Here is a 21,385-nt window from a genome sequence, read left to right as displayed (position 1 = left end):
CCCCAAATTGAAACAAACTATTTCATCCCAGCTGTTCGATTCTCTGACCAGACACCAAAAAATCTGTTTCCAGGTCAACCCAAAAAGTGTTTTGTTTTTGCAGTTTATTGGAATTGCCAGCAAAATGAAAAATCTATTTATCTACGATAAGGCCATTGCGGAGAAACTAAATTAATTCTTTGCATTGGTCTTCACTGTTGAGGATGTGAGGGAGATTCCAAAACCTGAGCCATTCTTTTTGGGTGACAGATCTGAGGAACTGTCCCAAATTGAGGTGTCATTAGAGGTGGTTTTGGAACAAATTGATAAACTAAATAGTAATAAGTCTCCAGGACCTGATGGTATTCACCCAAGAGTTCTGAAGGAACTCAAATGTGAAATTGCAGGACAACAACTGTCATCTGTAACCTATCATTTAAATCAGCTTCTGTACCAAATGACTGGAGAATAGCTAATGTGATGCCAATTTTTAAAAAGGGCTCCAGAGGTGACCCTGGCAACTACAGGCCAGTAAGCCTCACTTCAGTACCAGGCAAATTGGTTGAAACTATTGTAAAAGAACAAAATTGTCAGACACAGATGAACATAATTTGTTGGGAAATAGTCAACATGGTTTTTGTAAAGGGAATCATGCCTCACCAATCTACTAGAATTCTCTGAGAGGGTCAACAAGCATGCGGACAAAGGAGATCCAGTGGATATAGTGCAGGGGTCGGCAACCTTTCAGAAGTGGTGTGCCGAGTCTTCATTTATTCACTCTAATTTAAGGTTTTGTGTGCCAGTAATACACTTTAACATTTTTAGAAGGTCTCTTTCTATAAGTCTATATTATATAACTAAACTGTTGTATGTAAAGTAAATAAGATTTTTAAAATGTTTAAGAAGCTTCATTTAAAATTAAATTAAAATGCAGAGCCCCTCGGACTGGTGGCCAGGACCCGGGCAGCGTGAGTGCCACTGAAAATCAGCTCACGTGCCACCTTTGGCATATGTGCCATAGGTTGCCTACCCCGATATAGTGTATTTAGATTTTCAGAAAGCCTTTGCCAAGGTCCCTCACCAAAGGCTCTTCTGCAAAATAAGCAGTCATGGGATAAGAGTGAAGGTTCTCTCATGGATTGGTAACTGGTTAAAAGATAGGAAACAAAGGGTAAGAATAAATGGTCAGTTTTCAGAATGGAGAGAGGTAAATAGTGGTGTCCCACAGGGATCTGTATTGGGCCCAGTCCTATTTAACATGTTCATAAACGATCTGGAAAAAGGGGTAAACAGTGAGGTGGCAAAATTTGCAGATGATACAAAGCTACTCAAGATAGTTAAGTCCCAGGCAGACTGCGAAGAGCTACAAAAGGATCTCACAAAACTGGGTGACTGGGCAACAAAATGGCAGATGAAATTTAATGTTGATAAATGCAAAGTAATGCACATTGGAAAACATAATCCTAACTATACATATACAACGATGGGGTCTAAATTAGCTGTTACCACTCAAGAAAGATATTGAAGTTATTGTGGATAGTTGTCTGAAATCATCCACTCAATGTGCAGCGGAAGTCAAAAAAGCGAACAGAATGTTGGGAATCATCAAGAAAGGGATTAATAAGACAGAAAATATATTACCTCTATATAAATCCATAGTACGCCCATACCTTGAATACTGCATGCAGATGTGAGCCCAATCTCAAAAAAGATATATTAGAATTGGAAAAGGTTCAGAAAAAGGCAACAAAAATTATTAGGGGTATAGAACGGCTTCCGTATGAGGAGAGATTAATAAGACTGGGACTTTTCAGCTTGGAAAAGAGGCAACTAAGAGGAGATATGATAGAAGTCTATAAAATCATGAGTGGTATAGAGAAAGTAATGAAGTGTTATTTACTCCTTCTCATAATACAAGAACAAGGGGCCACCAAATGAAATTAATAGGTAGCAAGTTTAAAACAAACACAAGAAAGCATTTTTTCACGCAACGGACTGTCAACCTCTGGAACTCCTTGCCAGAGGGTGTTGTGAAGGCCAATACTATAACGGGGTTCAAAAGGGAGCTATATAGATTCATGGAAGATAGGTCCATCAATGGCTATTAGCCAGGACAGGCAGGAATGGTGTCCCTCTGTTTACCAGAAACTGGGACTGGGTGACAGGGCATGGATCACTTGATAACCTGTCTGTTCATTCCTTTGTGGCACCTGCCATTGGCTACTGTCAGAGGACAGGATACTGGGCTTGACGGACCTTTGGTCTGACCCAATATGGCCGTTCTTATATTATTTGCCCAGCTCTACTGACAGATGGTGTGTATGCAACAGCTTAGTGTCAGCAAGGAATTCAAGTGTTCTCCTAAACTAGGGACTGAATTGACCAATTGTGGGTGTGCACCTTCAACTGAAGGAGCTCGCACTGTGGTTGCAAACTTTTCAAAGTACTTTCCTCTGCTCACCGGCATCATTTCTGTATTGCATGGGTTCCACTTCAGCCAGCTTGTTCTTCACCCTTGAGCTGATCCGATCCAAGCACTGCACTATCTTGGTGGCTGTGATATGGTTGTATGTGGTGAAGAATAGTCTGAACTTTGTGTCATCTGCATATTGCTGATATTTGAGTTCATGTTATCTGACCAATTTGTCTGGTAGGTGAATGTAGATGTTCAACAGGCACTGGGACACAATTGATTCCTGTTGGACTTCACAAGGGAGGGGTCTGGTGGCAGAGGTGCTATTTTTCCATCCTTACTCATTGGGTTGTCTCTCAAGGAAGGACTCAAGTCACTTCAGTGCATCATCGTGGACCCCTGCCACATCTCAGGCAAGACAAGTTTAGGTAGTGCATGGCTGACAGTGTCAAATGCTACAGAAACGTCCAGTGGAATGAGAATGGACGTCTTCCCTTTACCCATCAATGCCATTAAAGCGGTTTCAGTTCCATGACCTGGCCTGAATCCAGATTATGCCATATCTAGAGTATTAACTTCAGTACAGACGCTCCCTGGGTTACACAAGACCCGACTTACGCAAATTTGCACTTACAGAAAAAGTTCCATCAGCCAGAAATAGGATTTTCGAGTTGCGGAAATTTTTGCGTACTGTATGGGTATATGTTTCCGACTTACGCAAAATTTGAGTTACGCAAGGCTTTCCGGAACGGAATGATTGCATAAGTCGGGGGGCGTCTGTAAGGTGAGCTTGTAGTTGGAATTTGGCTAGCTTCTCTAAGCTTGCTCAGGAACAGGAAGTTGGACAAGACTCCCATTGACTTCAAGGGGGCAAGGATTTACTCCGAGAATTCCCTTCTTTCTTCCACAGCAGTTAGAGAGGGTAAGGTGGAGATTCAAATTTATCAGCCACCTATTAGTCAGGGGTGGATAGAAGAGCAATGTCCAGACATGGCATTTTGGTACCTGGAGAAGATACTGGAGTCTCTGTCAGAGGGGCTGGCCTTCCCCTTTGTCAGGGTGCCCTGAGTAGTGGTATCCCCTCACTCTGATCTCTCATGTCTGCATCTGGACAGTAGATTTATTCCTTTGGACAGTAAATGTCTGGAGTCCTGATGCTGATGTACTAGTAACTAAGTACAGTCCTCAAACACAACAAAAATCAGGATTTGCTTTGAAAGTAAAATAGGGTGGGAAAGTCATTTATTTTTCTTTAAAGGTGGGATGGTGGGAAAGAGAGAAAAGTTGGGCACCAATCAAATGGTTATTAAAATGCAGAATTCAAAATTTAAATTATTTGTCAAAATGTATATGATAGGGTACTTTGAAAGCCTCTTTTAGTTTAAAAAACCCTACATACAAGGCAGTTTTAATAATACAAGTCTAGTTTTAAGGAGTGAAGTAAACAACAGCAAGGATAAGAAAAGAAAAATAATGTAATATAGCTAAATTTCTAATTATAAATCCTGTCTGATATACTTACCATATTGCTAGAGAATCTGTTCATATATGCTGTGATGACACCAGATTTGCTACCTGTAAAAAGCTGGCAACTGTCTGGTACCCAAGCACAACTTGTTACCTTGGAGGAAAAAAAAGAGCCAGAGAAAATTAAGTACTATTTTAAATACATTCTATTTCATTATACCTAGCTATTTTATCAAATCTGTTTTTGTTGGTTTTCCTAAGAAAAACATGCAATAAATAAAATACCTGACCCAAAATGGAAGCCCAAGAGCAGTTCAATAAATCTGCAGAAGGTCATACATTTTGCATAGTTAGAGTTAAAATTATGGGTGAAATTATGTGGTGCATCTCTAAAATACATAGCACAGAACTCTCAGCTCAAAGAGATGGAGGTATGTGTTAAGGTAACTTTCTGCCCTCCTGATCCTGGGCTGCTCTGCTGGCTGGAGAGGCCTTGGCGTAATTTGGACAGTCCTAAGGGTCTGTGTAAGTTATAGCAGCCTCCCAGGGCTGTGTGCTTTGTCCCCATCCTTGATGCACCCCTCTCACATGCCCTATATCAGGGTTTGCAAGGTGGTCTTTGGAAAATATTCTTGCTGCGGTCTTTCATGGTATCTTTGCTGGAAGAATCATATCACAGTCAGATGCAGGGCTTTCAGAGCATCTTTATGCAGTTCTGACTCTTATGTGGTATAAAGAGGCCAGTGTAGGGTGAGGGTCTCACTCTGACTTTTTCCATTTTGTCTTTAATCAACATTTTTGACTGTACAAACCGTAGAGCCAACAAGGAGGCACTTATTCCGCACCCCACACATACCAATATTTTAAGGGATCTATGATCTTCCCTACTCTTGTTCTCAGCCTAGAAACAGATTGTTTGGAAAGTTCTATAAACTCATGAGGACATATCCAATAATGGTTTTTCTGCCAGGATAGAAGAGCAGAATCAGAAGCAAATTTTGGGAGCAGAGAGATTGAATAGGAAAATTTAGTGGAGAAGAAGTAAGAAAGAGGGATATTTGGTGGATGGAAATGGAAGAAGAACCACCAAAAAGGTAAATAAAGTTTTTTTGGGGGGAGGTGGAGGCATTTTGGAGAGTTTGGAGGGGCTCATCCAAAAATGGGTATGCCCCAGAAAACGAATGTGGCATTTAGCGTAATTCCTAGACAGACATAAGCAAAATACTAATCAGCAAAGCAAATGAGTGCAGCTGAGTTTAAACCTGGGATGTAAGTTTGTCTCCCCCACTCCATTACATGCTTTTGAAGAACTGATTGAAATCCTTATGATCACATAATAAAGAATGTCATCAAGGACAAGGTGATGCTGACATTGATAATGGGCTACAGAGCCTTACATCTCTGTCACTGGTTCAAGCATGAACAAGATAGCGAGCGACTAAAGACACTTATCTGATGGCATATATTAAGGGACCTACGGGATCCACCTTAGTTCCCACTGTATATGTGCCCACATCACATTGAGCACCCTGCTGGCATTTTAAGAGACTCTAAGGACTACATGGGCATGGATGCTAAACCTTGCATTGTTAGAAACTGTTCCCCAAAAGTAAAGGTGCAGTGCACTGGGGTTAAAGTAGGGTGACCAGATGTCCTGATTTTATAGGGACAGTCCCGATTTTTGGGTCTTTTTTTAATATAGGCTCCTATTACCCCCCACCCCATGTCCTGATTTTTCACATTTGCTGTCTGGTCACCCTAGGTTAAAGTGATCAGGAATGGTGGTGGAAGGCTATGAAATTTGCACTATCACTACCTAGGCTGTACATGTTCTCTATTAAAAATAGATTTCAGTTTTCAGTGATGTCATATAGAGCACCTTTTACAAATACATTAACTTTACAATCAGAAACACTTTAAAAAAAGAGTTTTACCTGGTGCAACTGTGAACTCTGTATAAAATTTATTGGAGGTTCACTTTGCTTGCTTTTTAGTCTTAAAATGTTATCAGCATATCCCCAACTCAGAATGGCTGACCACTGGATATCTGTACTGTGCATGCTTCTCACACCTGCAGGAAAGGCATTATATGTTGCGTGTCAAGTATGCTGTCACAGTTTCAGGGTTACTGCACCTTTGCCGCCCGCCTCTCCAGTCTTCAATGAGGGCACCCAATTAAGTTTTTAGACTTCCAGCCACCACCTCTCTTGGTGCAGAGATTCAGGTCTCTCTCCCTTCAGACTGGGGGTTTAGGCTTGCAGTCCCTCTGCACCTCACTGCAATTTCCCAGCAGGTCTGACTGGAATCCAGCACCTGTGGTTAACACTTTCTCCAGGGGCTAAAGCAGTGTATACCAGTTACCAAACAGCTTTTACAAAGCAAACTGCATTTATATGCTTAGGGCAAAAGCATTACAGAAAAAAACAAAAACAAAAAAAAAAACAATAAAAAAAAGCTAGACACATACTAAAAGCGTACCAGAGGTCACCCCCAACTCCTGCAGAGCGCTCTTAGGTGCCAGTCTTTCAAACCACATAAATGGGTTTGCTCCCTTGGTCCCAAGTTCATGTCAGCTTTTAGGTGGATCAGGAACCAGACCCCAACTGGACAGTCAGCTGTTTCTTTAAACAGCTCAGGCCATTATTCTCCAACTCTGAGAACAGGTAATCACCAGTCAATGGCCCTCTCCTCAGGGTGTAGCTTCAAATCTCTGGGTTTTTGCATAATGGGGGTTGTGGAATTTACATTAACCACTTGCCAGGGATTCCCCAGGAAACCCACTTAAATACTTATTGTCCCAAAATTCATGCCTGTCTGGCACATTTCAATGTAGTCATCTGAACTCCTTACACTTCCCAGGTCTCACATCTGTCATGTGTGATTACATAACGGATCATTTTGGCAGCTATTTGTAAAAATCCACGGTTAATATACAACACGCATCTTGCTTTATTAGGCTAGGATACAATGGCCAAAGTTTTTTTAAAATGGGTGTCTCCAATTAGGCTACAACATCCATCTTTAGGCTCCTAAATAAAGTGGCCTGATTTTCAAAAGTGCTGAGTATTAGAGCTCATTGACATTTTTCAAAGTCTGCCATTTTGACAAAAGTTTTCATTGATATTTTGAACTTGGGGGGGTGGGGTGGGGGGGAGACAATTTTTGTGACTATTTCTGTGGAAATTAGGTCCTATTTTTTGACCACCACTACTCTCTTCCCTGGGCATCGCTGAGAACTCAACACTTCTGAAAGAGAGACAACTTATTTTAGGTGCCTGTGGACTTCAGAGCCTAAGTTGGCTCTCATTTTTGAAAATCCTGGCAAGTAAAATGCTTTAATGCAAGAGAGGCAATTATTAAAACCCATTTGTACATATATCAATAGGCTTTAATTCCATTGAGTTAACCTGACAACAAAGCCTTCTGCCTTGCAGTTCTACTTTTGTTTCCCTTACTCATCCCCCATTCCATCCTCCAACAATTATTCCTTCACTTCTCCCTCCTACTGCTCTTCTATTCATTTACTTGTTCACCAATACTCTGGTTCTCTGGATATGTTGGCAAAGAAAGTTACCTGCCTTTCCCTAACTGTTGTTCTTCGAGAGGTGTTGCACATGTCCATTCCACTCATAGGTACTGACTCTGTGGGTGTTCCAGGGCTGGAGCACCCATGGAAAAAAAATCAGTGGGTGCTTAGCACCCACTGGCAGCCAAGTTCCCCCTCCCTCCCACCGACAGCCCTGCTGATCAACTCCTCCTCCTCCCTCCCAGGTAGGGTGACCAGATGTCCCGACTTTATAGGGACAGTCCCGATTTTTGGGTCTTTTTCTTATATAGGATCCTATTACCCCCACCCCGTCCCGATTTTTCACACTTGCTGTCTGGTCACCCAGGACCTCCTGCCCACTGCAATCAGCTGTTTCACAGCGTGCAGGAGGCGCTGCGAGGGAGGAAGGAGCAGGGACCGGGCGTGCTCGAAGGAGGGGGTGGAACTGGTCAGGAAGGGGCAGGAAGAGGTGGAGCGGGGTCTTGGGGAAAGGGTGTGTGGGGGCACCTGTGATTCCACGCTATGTGAGCGCGTGCCCAGCGCACTTTTGTCGGAGATTTTTTCCCCTAAGCAGTACCAACTGGGGCAGCTTGAATGCCCTCTGCTGCCATGCACCACTGCATGCAGGTATAAAGGGCGGAACCACTATCAACCCACCTCACTTTTTTCTTACTGGAAAGGCTCTGATAGCGAGGGGAAGGAGGGTGGGTAGTAGAATGAACATGTGCAACACATCTCGAAGATCAACAATTATGGAAAGACAGGTAACAGTTTCTTCAAGTGATTGCACATATCCATTCCACTGTAGAGGACTCACAAGCAGATCCATCTGGAGGTGATCCCAAAGTCTATTTGAACAGTGATTGTAGAACAGCAAGCCCAAATCTGGCATAATTTCTGGAATGAATGGCTATAGTATAATAAGAAGCAAATGTGCATGGACAACCAAGTTGTCATTTGCAAATGTCAGGAATAGGAACTTGTGCCCAGAAAATCATAGAAGCTTAAGAGGAAACCAGGTCCACCACCACAATGAACAACTGTGATCATGACACCTAAACAATTTAGTCCAGCCCAGGTAAAACACTACAGCTCTTCTGATGTCTAAAAATGGTGGAGCTTCTCTTCATCTCTGTGAATATGAGGTTTTGGGAAGAACGGTGGCGAACAAATTGCCTGATTAATGTGAAAGTTGGAAACTATCTTTTTCAGGAATTTTGGGCAAGGGTGAAGGTAAATCTTGTCCTTATAGAAGGCTGTATAGGGAGGCTCCAATACCAGAGTTCTCAACTTTTTAATGAGGAATGAGGGAAGAACTTACAGTAACAAAGCTATAATTGCTCCAACCACCGTCATTGGTGGTAAGAAGGAACTGAGGAAATTTGGGGGCAGCTCTGCCCTTTATACCTGCACACAGTGGCATATAGCAGCAGAGGGTGTTCATGTCCCTTGACAGGTATCGCTGCAGGGGGAGGAGGGAGGAATCTCCAACAACCATTCTCTGGCCGCGCACTCAGCTACAGTGGAATGGACATATACAATCACTTGAAGAAGAATTGTGGGTTTCTAGAGTTCTGATATTTTAAAAACACCAAGTTGAGTTATTTTAATGAAAATACCAAACTAATTGATAAGAATTCTTGAAATCCAGCACCTTTATTAAAAATTTACTTAATAATTCTATTTACAATCCTTAGCAGAATAAGACTGCAAACTTGAGCACTCTGCTAGAGTATTAGAGTGGCACTATAAAAATATAGTATGATTATGACTCGGCAACTGGTTAAGTTTTTCCAGTATTTCATACGTAGAGGGTAAACATGAAATTGATTTCTGGTAAGGCTTCCTTACCTTGCTCTTTGCTGTAGATCATCAAAAGGCAGAACTTTTGGGACAAACCACAGATGGCCCTAGTTGGCAGAGCCTGCAGAGAGCCAAACCTTTCTCCATGTGGCTGGCTGAAGCAAACAACTGGATCTGGAGCACTTGGGGAACCTACATATTCCCCCCACTTTAAACCTTTTATCCAAGGCAAAGGACTCTAGAGCAAAGACAAATAAAATGCCAATTAAAATAGTCAGTGTAACAGAGCAATGCTATTTTATATGAGGAAAAAGTACATTATAAATAAGACTCCTATAAATTATCCTAGTCTTGTGGTACTTTATATGACAGGGTCTATACTTTACTCTGTTATAAAGAAAAATAAAATTATGGAAAAAGGCAATTTAATGTCATATGCTAAGATATTAATTTCAAGTGAGTTCTGTTTATTCAGAGACACAAGGAGGGTGAGATAATATCTTTTATTGTGCCAACTTATTTATTTAGTCAGTTCTTTATAGGCTTGACTAGAAAACTGGTAACTTGCAGAGTTCAAGAAACAAAGTACAGTGAAACATCAGTTTTCCATTTCTATAAACCTGGGCCAAATTCCTGATTAGGTTTTAGAGAAAATAAGTGTCTGAAGTGAAGGGGGCATTTTTCCCCACAAAGAATGCTAAACTAGACAAAATGTTGATACAGATTGTTCACCACCCTATATTTCAACACTGGACCAAGAATTCACCATTCAAGGCATGTAACTAGCAAGCCAGCAAACAAACATTTAAGTGCAGTGCAAGTACTGGCATTCTCTTTGCTTCAAGAAAGACTAGTGAAAATTTATTCTACTTTTTCATATATCAAATACCAAAAATTAAAATATATTACAATGTAACTTCACTAATATTATATATTCTCCCCATGGTACAGCATTAACAGTGAGGTGCAACTTAGGGATTAGAATGCTCTGAAGCATTCTATATTGAAAAAGACCAGACAGCTGACATGGTGGACTATACTGATCTAATATAAGAATTCTATTCAGTGCCTCCTGCACAATAAGCATATCTCAACAGTCCTGAATTTATTGGGCTCTCTCACATTTCAGAGCTTTTATAGCTTCAAAAGAGTCATTCTGAGCCCTGATATTTTTAAGTTTAAAATGATATTTTATGGGTACTTAAAGTCACTTGTATACTAAAATATACAGATAAAAAAAAATTCCAAACGGTTACTGGCAGAAACCAGAAAGTAATTCATTTGATAACCTTGTTCAATACAGAAACAAAACTAATTTGCAACTTTCACATGCGTATTTACACATGGAAATTAGAATGGTTGTTTTTCCAGTAGTTCTTCCTAAATTTCAAGGGTGAGAAGAATGGTAATGAGGTTGTACTGAAAAATACTGACTCAAAGAAGACAATAAAATTATCCTACAATAACAGAAGAACTGCTTAGAAACTTCTTCTTTACTTCAGTTTGCTTACTGACAAATATCCGATGAAAAAGCTTATTTTAATTCTGCCCTAAATTTTGCAAAAGGTCTGAAGCAAAATATCTTGAAGCTCAGTCTACAGTAAGAGATATTTACTAACCACATTTCCTACAGAAAGACACATGGGCATATACTGAAACAGATTTGCCTCAGGCATGACAGACTATTTGGTGCTCTGTGGAGCAGAAAAATCTCCTACTTCCATTGTGGAGAGAGAGAGAACGAACAAACTATTCCAGTCCAGCACCTTCCGCCCCCCACCTCCACCCGTTATACACTCTGGGAGTAGGATCAGCAAGGACAGAAATTCACTGCCACACGGTTCCTCCAGAAGCTTGGGCACCTCAAGTCATTGAGCCAGTTCTGCTCTGATCCACATCATCATGAAATGTCTTAAATGTGCAGAAGATATACTGCTAACGCTTTTCATTAATACAGTGCAAGTGCAGCCATTTTGCTTAATTATTCAGATGTGTATATCAGGGTACAGTAATTACAGCCTGTGAATGTTGAGCAATCTTGTGAATCAAATTACATACTGGATATACTATTTCTTTAGCGTGCTCCCTGGTTTCTCTGAAAGCAAACTGCACTAATAACCCCATGGCAGCGGGAAGTTCTCCTTCTATTATGAGCCTGGATCCGGGTCTGCTGACATGCGCTGTGTGGAACAATTGACGAGGGGTTTGTCCATATGTTTTTATCATTGTTTCCAGGGCTCTTCTTTGAACGGAATCCTCAACAGCAGAAACATCCATCCCAAAGTAGGTCTAAAATGTAAAACAGCAAACACAAAAGCTAAGTAAAGTTATCTTTGAAAAATGTTTCCCAACTAAAACTGCACAAGCTTAGAGCCAGAGTCTTCAGCCCTTCTGTAATTGACTTCTGGATGCAACAGAATTGCAGAACTACACCCTAAAGTGTTAAGGAAAACCAGCATGAATCAAGGGGACTATATGATTGACATTTAAATACTCTATTTTACCATGAGCAATTAAATTACAGGGGTGAAACCCATAAGTGAGAGAGCCTGGCTGGACAAAGTCAGGCTGCTGCACTGCTAAAATATAAGCCTTTCAAGGAATGCATTTTGAGACCTGAAAATGTACAATTTAGGAATTCTTTTGAAATTGACAAGGCCTTAGTCATCTTGTTCTCCTTTCACCACTGTCCTGAGTAAATCCAGAGGCTTTTGCAGTGTAATGCAGAGGCTTAACCAGTTCTGTGATCCAAAGTTAAGGCCACTACAGGGGTTTAGCTTAAATGGGACATTAATTATGTAGCAGGTGAGTACAGTAAGGCACATAAATGATTGTGGAGGAGGAATAGCATAAATGTTGTTCTCTCTAATCAGACACTTCACTTATCTCTGCTGCAGCCTTCGTTACAATCTGCCAAAGTGAAAGGTTTCTTTTTGATGGAAGAGGAAACAAAAATACTGCATTTCTAGATATTATTGCAAACAATGACTAATTGTCCAATAGGCTTTTAAGTAGACATACATTGTGTGACAATTCCCTGCCTAGCTTTAGCCCAAGAAAAATGATTTAAAATAGACATAATTGACCTTCATGTCACAAACCCTGAGATTTTACCAATTCTTCATTTAAATATTCAGTCTTTTTCCCTGTTCTTTGATAGTTAGCTATTTCAAGGGAATTTGCCTAAAACTCGATGTTTTCCAAGCAATCGGTCAAACCATCTCAGAGATCAAATAATTTTATACTATGAACAGATTACTTGACAAAAAAATACTTACGGCAGGATGGAAGACATTGATAGCTTGAACCGAAGCCTTGCCCTTTTGCTTATACCCAAACACTAAATCAATCCAGTTACAGATTGTCTGGGAGACATGATCAGACTCTAAAGCCTGACGATGAATCAGGATGAAGAGACGGGGATCATTACGAGCCCAGGGGGGGAGATTGACATGGTTTACTCTTTCACCATTTTGACGCAGTCCAAAATCAAAACCTAGAAATGTAAAGAGGAAGGTTTATATGGTTTTATTATTTACCATTTATATTACTGTAGAATCTAGGAGCCCCAGTCATGGATGGGGACTCTATGGTGTTAGGTGCTGTACAAACACAAAACAAAAAGACAGTCCCGGCTCTACAGACAGATTGGGCAGTACAAGAAAACAGTGAGACAATATTTATCAGCAGATAGGCAGTGGTCTCAGCACACCAGCAGCTTAACAGTCCCTTTTTTAATCTGCATCACTGAGAAGGAAAGTTTATGCGGAGCTCCACCCAAGCATGAGGGGCAACATGGCAGAAAGCACAATTTTAGGATTTCAATTACAACAGCAACAAAAGGAAGGTCTTTGCAAGAGTTCTAGGTGTCCTGATACTTACTCATTCCTACAATAACATAATGAACCCAGCAGTGTTAAAAAAACATTCAGATATGAGCAAGGTAATTTGAATCAGCCAGTAACTAAGCTACAAAAGAAAAAGAAAAAAAAAAAAAAAAAAAAAGCTTCTTTCTGCCTCCCACAGTGCCACTATCTCCAAGAATCTTCTCCAAAAACCTCATAAAAGAAGTGTTTTCTGTAGGATACCCAGAAAGTCCCCAAAATTTTGGTTGATCTATATTTAAAAAGAAATCTGCACCCATTTCACTCTGAGCAGCATTTTCAAAAGCCTTGTGAATCTATAGGCCTTTTCTGAATCTCTGCAGGGAAGAGTGCTTAAACACAGTTCTTGCTGGAAAGGTGATAACATGCTTCTGAACCCTAGTGTAGAAATGATCTAACTATATTACAGAACTGTATACAGTAAGTGGGCTGGCAATATCCATGTGGAAAGCCATGTGATAAATTAAATAATCATGTACTTTAGTCTCACATGCACTCTGTACACTATATCCACTGGGACTACTAGCATTCAAATTCTCTTAGCAGCTTCAAACAGATGGTACTTTTGGGAGGGGGGCGGAGCACAAACCTTTCAAATGTTTGATATCCCCACTGTGCAACAGCGCTACCTGAGGTCCAGAATGGGTAATACTCAGCATTAACACTGCTTCTTGCTATAGTCACTGAAGTCTTCTACTGACTCAGTAAAACACTTCCTTCACCATCCTCCATCACTGATCTTTTCCATTCCATTCTCGATGGTCAGTCGCTCTTTCACATTCAACCCCGTCACCACCACCTGACTCCACCAGTTATAATTTAAGTTTAACAAGGAAACATGAATAAAAAAGGCTCAATCTTACAAAGTGCTGAACACTATTGTAAGATGTTGAGTGCCCTCAATTCCCAAAGGTTTTATTGGGCATTGTTGGCACCCAGCACCATATTGGATCTAGCCACAAGTCCCTTGAGGACAGCATGAAGGCAGTAAACTCTCTCAAAACAACTGACAGATTGTCAGAGCCTCCTGGGGAAATCCTAAAATGTAACAAGTATCAGGGGGTAGCCGTGTTAGTCTGTAGCCACAAAAACAACAAGGAGTCTGGTGGCACCTTAAAGACTAACAGATTTATTTGGGCATAAGCCTCAGAAGTGAGGTTTTTACCCACAAAAGCTTATGCCCAAATAAATCTGTTAGTCTTTAAGGTGCCACCAGACTCCTTGTTGTTTTCCTAAAATGTAACTAGCTGAAAAAAATAAACAGATTTATCAGAAGCACATTACCCTCAATAGAAAGGAGCAGATGCTCTTTCAGTTATAACAAACAGATTTTAATTTTCTACATTTACCAAACATCCTTGTCTGGATTAACTTTTATGGTTTTCTTAAGAACATAAGAAAGGCCGTACCGGGTCAGACCAAAGGTCCATCTAGCCCAGTATCCTGTCTACCGACAGTGGCCAATGCCAGGTGCCCCAGAGGGAGTGAACCTAACAGGCAATGATCAAGTGATCTCTCTCCTGCCATCCATCTCCACCCTCTGACAGACAGAGGCTAGGGACACCATTTCTTACCCGTCCTGGCTAATAGCCATTAATGGACTTAACCACCATGAATTTATCCAGTTCTCTTTTAAACTCTGTTATAGTCCTAGCCTTCACAACCTCCTCAGGTAAGGAGTTCCACAAGTTGACTGTGCGCTGCGTGAAGAAGAACTTCCTTTTATTTGTTTTAAACCTGCTGCCTATTAATACAAGAACTAGGGGTCATCAAATGAAGTTATGGGAATAAGTAAATAACTTTTCCTTATCCACTTTCTCCACATCACTCATGATTTTACATACCTCTATCATATCCCCCCTTAGTCTCCTCTTTTCCAAACTGAAGAGTCCTAGCCTCTTTAATCTCTCCTCATATGGGACCCGTTCCAAAACCTTAATCATTTTAGTTGCCTTTTTCTGAACCTTTTCTAGTGCCGGTATATCTTTTTTGAGATGAGGAGACCACATCTGTATGCAGTATTCAAGATGAGGGCGTACCATCGATTTATATAAGGGCAATAATATATTCTCAGTCTTATTATCTATCCCCTTTTTAATGATTCCTAACATCCTGTTTGCTTTTTTGACCACCTCTGTACACTGCGTGGACATTTTCAGAGAACTATCCACGATGACTCCAAGATTTTTTTCCTGACTTCTTGTAGCTAAATTAGCCCCCATCATATTGTATGTATAGTTGAGGTTATTTTTTCCAATGTGCATTACTTTACATTTATCCACATTACATTTCATTTGCCATTTTGTTGCCCAATCACTTAGTTTTGTGAGATCTTTTTGAAGTTCTTTACAGTCTGCTTCGGTCTTAACTATCTTCAGCAGTTTAATATCATCTGCAAACTTTGCCACCTTACTGTTTACCCCTTTCTCCAGATCATTTATGAATAAGTTGAATAGGATCGGTCCGAGGACTGACCCTTGGGGAACACCACTAGTTATCCCTCTCCATTCTGAGAATTTACCATTAATTCCTACCCTTTGTTCCAGTTCTCAATCCATGAAAGGACCTTCCCTTTTATCCCATGGCAGCTTAATTTACATAAGAGCCTTTGGTGAGGGACCTTGTCAAAGGCTTTCTGGAAATCTAAGTACACTATGTTCACTAGATCCCCCTTATCCACATGTTTGTTGACCCCTTCAAAGAATTCTAATAGATTAGTAAAACACTATTTCCCTTTACAGAAACTATGTTGACTATTGCTCAACAGTTTATGTTTTTCTATGTGTCAACAATTTTATTCTTAACTATTGTTTCGACTAATTTGCCCAGTACAGACGTTAGACTTACCGGTGTGTAATTGCAGAGATCACCTCTAGAGCCCTTTTTAAATATTGGCGTTACATTAGCTAACTTCCAGTCATTGGGTACAAAAGCTGATTTAAAGGCCAGGTTACAAACCTTAGTTAACAGTTCCACACCTTCACATTTGAGTTCTTTCAGAACTCTTGGGTGAATGCCATCTGGTCCCGGTGACTTGTTAATGTTAAATTTATCAATTAATTCCAAAACCTCCTCTTGTGACACTTCAATTCGTGACAGTTCCTTAGATTTGTCACCTACAAAAGCCAGCTCAGGTTTGGGAATCTCCCTAACATCCTCAGTCGTGAAGACTGAAGCAAAGAATCCATTTAGTTTCTCCGCAATGACTTATTCTTGAAATCAAATAAGACTATGGCAATACACCTCATGAGCATGAAGTCTGAGCTTGCAGAACTAACAAAAGTGGCAACAGTAGAGTCAATCTGAAGCCTCTGTGGCTAAAGATTCAAGATCTGGACCTGCCAGGTTTCCCCTTCACAATCAATTAAAAAACATGGGGGGAAAAAACCTGATCATAACATGGAATTATCAGTTTCAACCCAGAGGCCTAATCCTTGTGCCTTTTTAGAGATCATTTTGGCACTGTCTCATATACCTTCTCTGTTAACTAAAAACTCTGGAAGATAGAAAAATTCTGGGATAAGCTCCTTCACGTCAGTCATAGATTCATAGGAGGAGAGGCGCCAAGTTGTGTGGGTAGAATGAAAGGTTCTGTCTGGGATGTCAAAACTTTGATCTGCAAAGAAAAACCAAAACTGAGTTTATTACCTTGACAAGAGGAAAACATCAACGTACAATCGGTATTGTGTTACCTCAAAAAGTTCAAGTTCACCAACTTTGCTTGGCTGAGGCCTGAACATTTAGATCCCAATTGCTACATGTGAGATCTAGAGTTAAAAGCCATAGAGAGCAGACTTTTTTCTAACTGATCACAGAAGATATACAGACATTTTTAGAAGATTTAGAGTTTTGTGAGATGCACAAAGAGTTCATGTACTGCGGGTTCTCTTTATGAAAGCCTCAAAAGGGTCCACTGTCAAGGTAGGTCAGATTTCCAAATTTACCACACTTGATAATTTCACTTTATTTTTCATTCATCATTTTTACCAAAATTAATCTTACCTTGATAAGCTAAGAACATTTTAGTGAAAGGAGGCATTCTAACTAGAAAGTGAAGTACAGTTCCACTGTTGGAGTAATGAGATCCATAGTGATAAGGCTGCACAGGAGGCATTGGGTCATCCTCTCTAGCTCCTTTGCGGTACTCCTCTTCCAAATACTAGAACAGGAAGAACAGGTAAAGCATGGGTGTTGTATTTTATCCAACATGCTACTTAAAAGCTATGTTGCTAGGATACTATACTAAGAGATACATCCTTCCAGCACTTCACTGGTGCTTTTTATCCCAGACAATTTCTGAAGAATTTAAGCTCTCATTTAGAAGAAAGGGCCTCACCTGGTGGGTTTTTTTTTCCAGTTGTAAAAATAGCTGCTGTCTGAAGTAATTAGTTATTCATTTTTACCACACAATATTTTTCTGGAAGAGACCATTCCAATAACTGTTTCCAATGCTTCAGCTTTTCACCTTTCAAAACATTAACCATGGTTTTCGGAAATTGTACTAACCATGGTTTGTCCTATTTTACATCTGCAGTTAACTCTGTTCAAGACTAATTCAGCTGCACCTGTTGGTTTAATCTTTTTCAGAAATAGGTAACTTCTATAGTGTGGACCAGGTGCCATTTGACCTTTATGAAAAGGTGTAACTTTCAGGAAAGAGACAATCCTGAATCTTCCAGCCAAAAACTTATTCTTAGGGGTAGCAAATTTAAAGGGATAGTAAATATGAGTTTTTGTAGCAAAAGCTGCAGAAAAATCAGATCAAAGACATTTTCAGAAGTGCCAAAGTGACTTAGGAGCCAACACCTTACATTCAAAAGAGGACTTAGGGCTAGATTTACAAAGATATTTAGGCAGAGATGCAGATACATATCTTTGAAAATCTCAGTAGGTGCCTAAGAATTTTATCCTAAATCAGTTTGAAACTGCCACTGAAAATATGGATGTCAGGTTCACTACACTAGAAAGCCCATCACTTACATGCTTGAGCCCATACAGCAATCTAGTAATAAAGAATTGACATCACTATGGCAGTGTACTAACTGACAATCTGCTAAATCATTTTACATAAATATTGAATGAAGAGGAAACAGTGCCATACATCGATGGTTTCCATCAAAATTTCATTTTAAAAACATCAATTCAACCACAAATGACAGTGCATATGCACACTTAAGCTTTTAAGCAACAGACCACCTGACGTTCACAATATATTGCTCTAGTTATAAATACTGTTCTTGCTGTCCAGGAACACTGTGGTGTCATAATGTGGGTTTTTCACACTAAACTTAAAATCAAAACAAGTTCATACACACACTTTTGTCAAAGCACACTCCAGATCTTGATGCAAATCTAAATGAAAGGCCCATGTGTAAATGCTTTCCAGACCCATCAAGACTTTCGCTATGGAATTTAATTCGGGCGGGGGGAGGGGAGGGGAGAGAGACCAGGAACAAGATACATTTGTTGACATGGTCACTATGACTGCACCCCATATTCTTCATAGTATTATAATAATATGGTTATGGCATAATTATGATGCATTTTGTGCAAGATAATGCAAGTGAGGTGTCATTGGAAAAGATAGGATAATCATATTCAGCAAATCATATTTGTCTGCATGTATCATTTTTATATCTGAAGTTATAAACACTATGTATCTGTACTTCAAATGTAATTACGCATGGGTAACGCCCACTAGGCAAGATGCTTTCAGTCTAGATAGCTGGTTGGGAAGGGCCTATTCAGGGCAATGAGCCATTAGGGAAAACAACAGTCCTTAGGAGAAACTTATCTCCCCCCCACTCGGTGAGCCTTCCTGAGAATGCTCCAGACAGCCTGTAAGTAATGGCTGCTATGACTCTACAAGGACATGTGACCAGTCCACATGATTCTAGACTCCATCTTGGGATGTCAGTATTTTTCCACAGACCAGTCTGGTAACCAAGTTTTGAAACAAAGGGCTCCCGTCATATGCTAAAGCTATATAAGGCAGGGAGTCACATCATCTGTAGTTCTTCATTCCACACACAGGAAGACACCTGGAAACACCTGAGGAACAAAGACTAAACTGGAGGATGTGCTGGACCAAGGCTAAACGGATTTCTAGCCTGTGTATGAAAGACCTGGGGATTCCAAGCTGTAAAGCAAGTGCAACTTGTCCCATAAGAATCTGCAGTCTGCCTGTATCATCAGCCAAGATGAGAATTTGCTAGTTCGTATTCTATCTTTCTAGTATCTTAGACTTAGTTTGTGTTTTGTTTATTTATTACGTAATCTGCTTTGATCTGTTTGTTATCACTTAAAATCTGTCTTTTGTAGTTAATAAACTTATTTTATTTTTTAATCCAAACCAGTGATCTTTGACTGGAGTGCTTGTGGAAAATCTCTGCTTGGTTACCACAAGTGTACATTGTTCTCTTCACACTGAGGGAGAGGCGGGCCAGTTATTAAACTCATATACTCGCCAGATTTGACCAGGGCAGGACAGTTCTGCTCTGGGGTCTTAGGCTGGGAAGCTGGTGGTTAGAGAGCCTGTGTGTAACTGCAGGTGGGTGTGTCCCTATCTATGTGAATTCTGGTGTAAGTGCAGGCTGGAGGACTTTGCAGCTTGTCACAGCAACAGTGTGACAGGGAGCCCAGGTTGTTGGTTCAGAGGGCGCAGTGGTACCCCAGTTCCAGGTGGCACCCGGGGGGGGGGGGGGAAATCGGTCACAGTCACCATAAACAAACACTCAGTAGCAACAGCAGGCAGCACTAATGGAATACTAATTCTACTCTATATGATCAGATCTATTTTCAAACTAGATTGATGTTAGGAGATGAGGAAATACTTTTATCAATTAAATTAACCGCACAAAATCTTTAAATGACCCAGGATGTTTGAAGACAAACATAACTGTTCTGTTGCATACTAGAAAAAACCCAGATGTACAATATAATTTTTTAGACAAAATGCAAGGCAATTTACAGAGATATATTTATTTCTTTAGCTTCTTTGATTAACTTCATATGTATTTATCTGGCTGGTCATGAATTTAAACCCCAACATACATCATATTGTTTTGGTTTTAGATACCAGAATAAAACACATTGTAGAAATGAAAGTTTAAGATACCTTGTAAGTATCCACATATCGATCTTCCTTTTCTTTAGACTGTACAGCTATGGGTTTGGCTAGATTTCTGTAATAGGAGAAACGTTGACATCTTATTTTCATATGAAATTAGAAAATTCAGTAAAATGTAGATTAACATATACAAAGACTGATCTTTTTAACTAAATTAGATTAAGAAGAGTTAAAATATAAAAGGACAAATACAAAGACAAATCCTAAGAACAAAGCTCTACATATGAGTTTAGGAAAATAAAATGACTATAAAAATACATATTCTTAATTTAAAATTGGCCATTTGATGTTAGTGCTAGAGGAATGAAAGTCATTTGTCTACAGAACAGTTACAGTATAGGCAACAGGCAGCATACTCCCCATTCTGCCCCCACCAACATGCTTCAATCCTGACTTGTAGCATCCCTTTAAGAGTAATGCCTTGTCTACCGTGGCAAGGCACCTTCTCTGTCACTAGAATTAATACTTCCCCCACAAATCAGGCCCACTCTGGCCAGTGTGCATCTTCCCCCTCTGTATTTTCTTATCAGTATTTTCAAGGTAGGCCTCAGTTCAGGCCCAACGAGTAGGGTTGCCAACGCTCTAGGATTGGCCCGGAGTCTCCTGGAATTGGTATCAATCTCCCAGTGACTATTGAAAGCAATCCAGGAGATTTTAATAGGATATTTTAAGAAAATGACATGACATGTTGGGGGAAGAAAAAAATCTCCTGGAATAGCTTCAGTCAGAGTTGGCCACCCTACCAAGGAGGGTTCCTCCAGCTAATAAAAGAAAACCAATTTACAAAACACAAACAAAGGGGGGGTACCTTTCCCTGCCCCCCTGCTGTGGTGGGGTGGTGGGGTGGGGTGTTGTCCTGTTATTGGCCCCAGATGTGTCAACCCTTCCCCTAAACAGGCACTCAGCTTTGGCTGTTTCCCCTGTAGGGAGGAAAGCAGCCTCTCACCCTGGAAAAGCCTATCTCCCTGCTGCCACTAGCCCTGCAGCAGCTCATCTCTCCTCCCAGTCTCTCATCAGAGGAGGGGTTTTTAAACAGTGTCAGGAAGCCCTTAATTGGACTCAGGTATCCCTAACTGACCTGAAGTAACTCTTTCTCAGTTTATAGGAAAAATGGCCTCTCTCATTCTAAGGCTAACATACCTGCCTTCCATCACTCCTCTTGC

At 40.4% G+C, this 21,385-nt stretch overlaps 1 protein-coding gene across 2 annotated transcripts in view; it reads right to left on the bottom strand.

Annotated features, from left to right (window-relative positions):
• LYST (lysosomal trafficking regulator) overlaps positions 1–21,385 on the bottom strand; it is a 154,227-nt gene that overhangs the window by 12,002 nt on the left and 120,840 nt on the right. For both annotated transcript variants that reach the window (XM_054022597.1, XM_054022598.1), the window contains exons 41-48: positions 20,211–20,277; positions 17,096–17,252; positions 16,569–16,709; positions 12,488–12,705; positions 11,268–11,498; positions 9,258–9,447; positions 5,794–5,930; positions 3,915–4,013 (exon numbers count right to left, since the gene is read on the bottom strand). In XM_054022597.1, the coding sequence (XP_053878572.1) occupies positions 3,915–4,013; positions 5,794–5,930; positions 9,258–9,447; positions 11,268–11,498; positions 12,488–12,705; positions 16,569–16,709; positions 17,096–17,252; positions 20,211–20,277 (1,240 nt within the window). The remainder of the gene's footprint in view (positions 1–3,914; positions 4,014–5,793; positions 5,931–9,257; positions 9,448–11,267; positions 11,499–12,487; positions 12,706–16,568; positions 16,710–17,095; positions 17,253–20,210; positions 20,278–21,385) is intronic.

The sequence above is a fragment of the Malaclemys terrapin genome, chromosome 3 (assembly GCF_027887155.1).
Source record: "Malaclemys terrapin pileata isolate rMalTer1 chromosome 3, rMalTer1.hap1, whole genome shotgun sequence".
Classification (NCBI taxonomy): Eukaryota; Metazoa; Chordata; order Testudines; family Emydidae; genus Malaclemys; species Malaclemys terrapin.
Note: the sequence above shows the minus strand (reverse complement) of the source record. Positions and strands in the feature narration are given on the sequence as shown.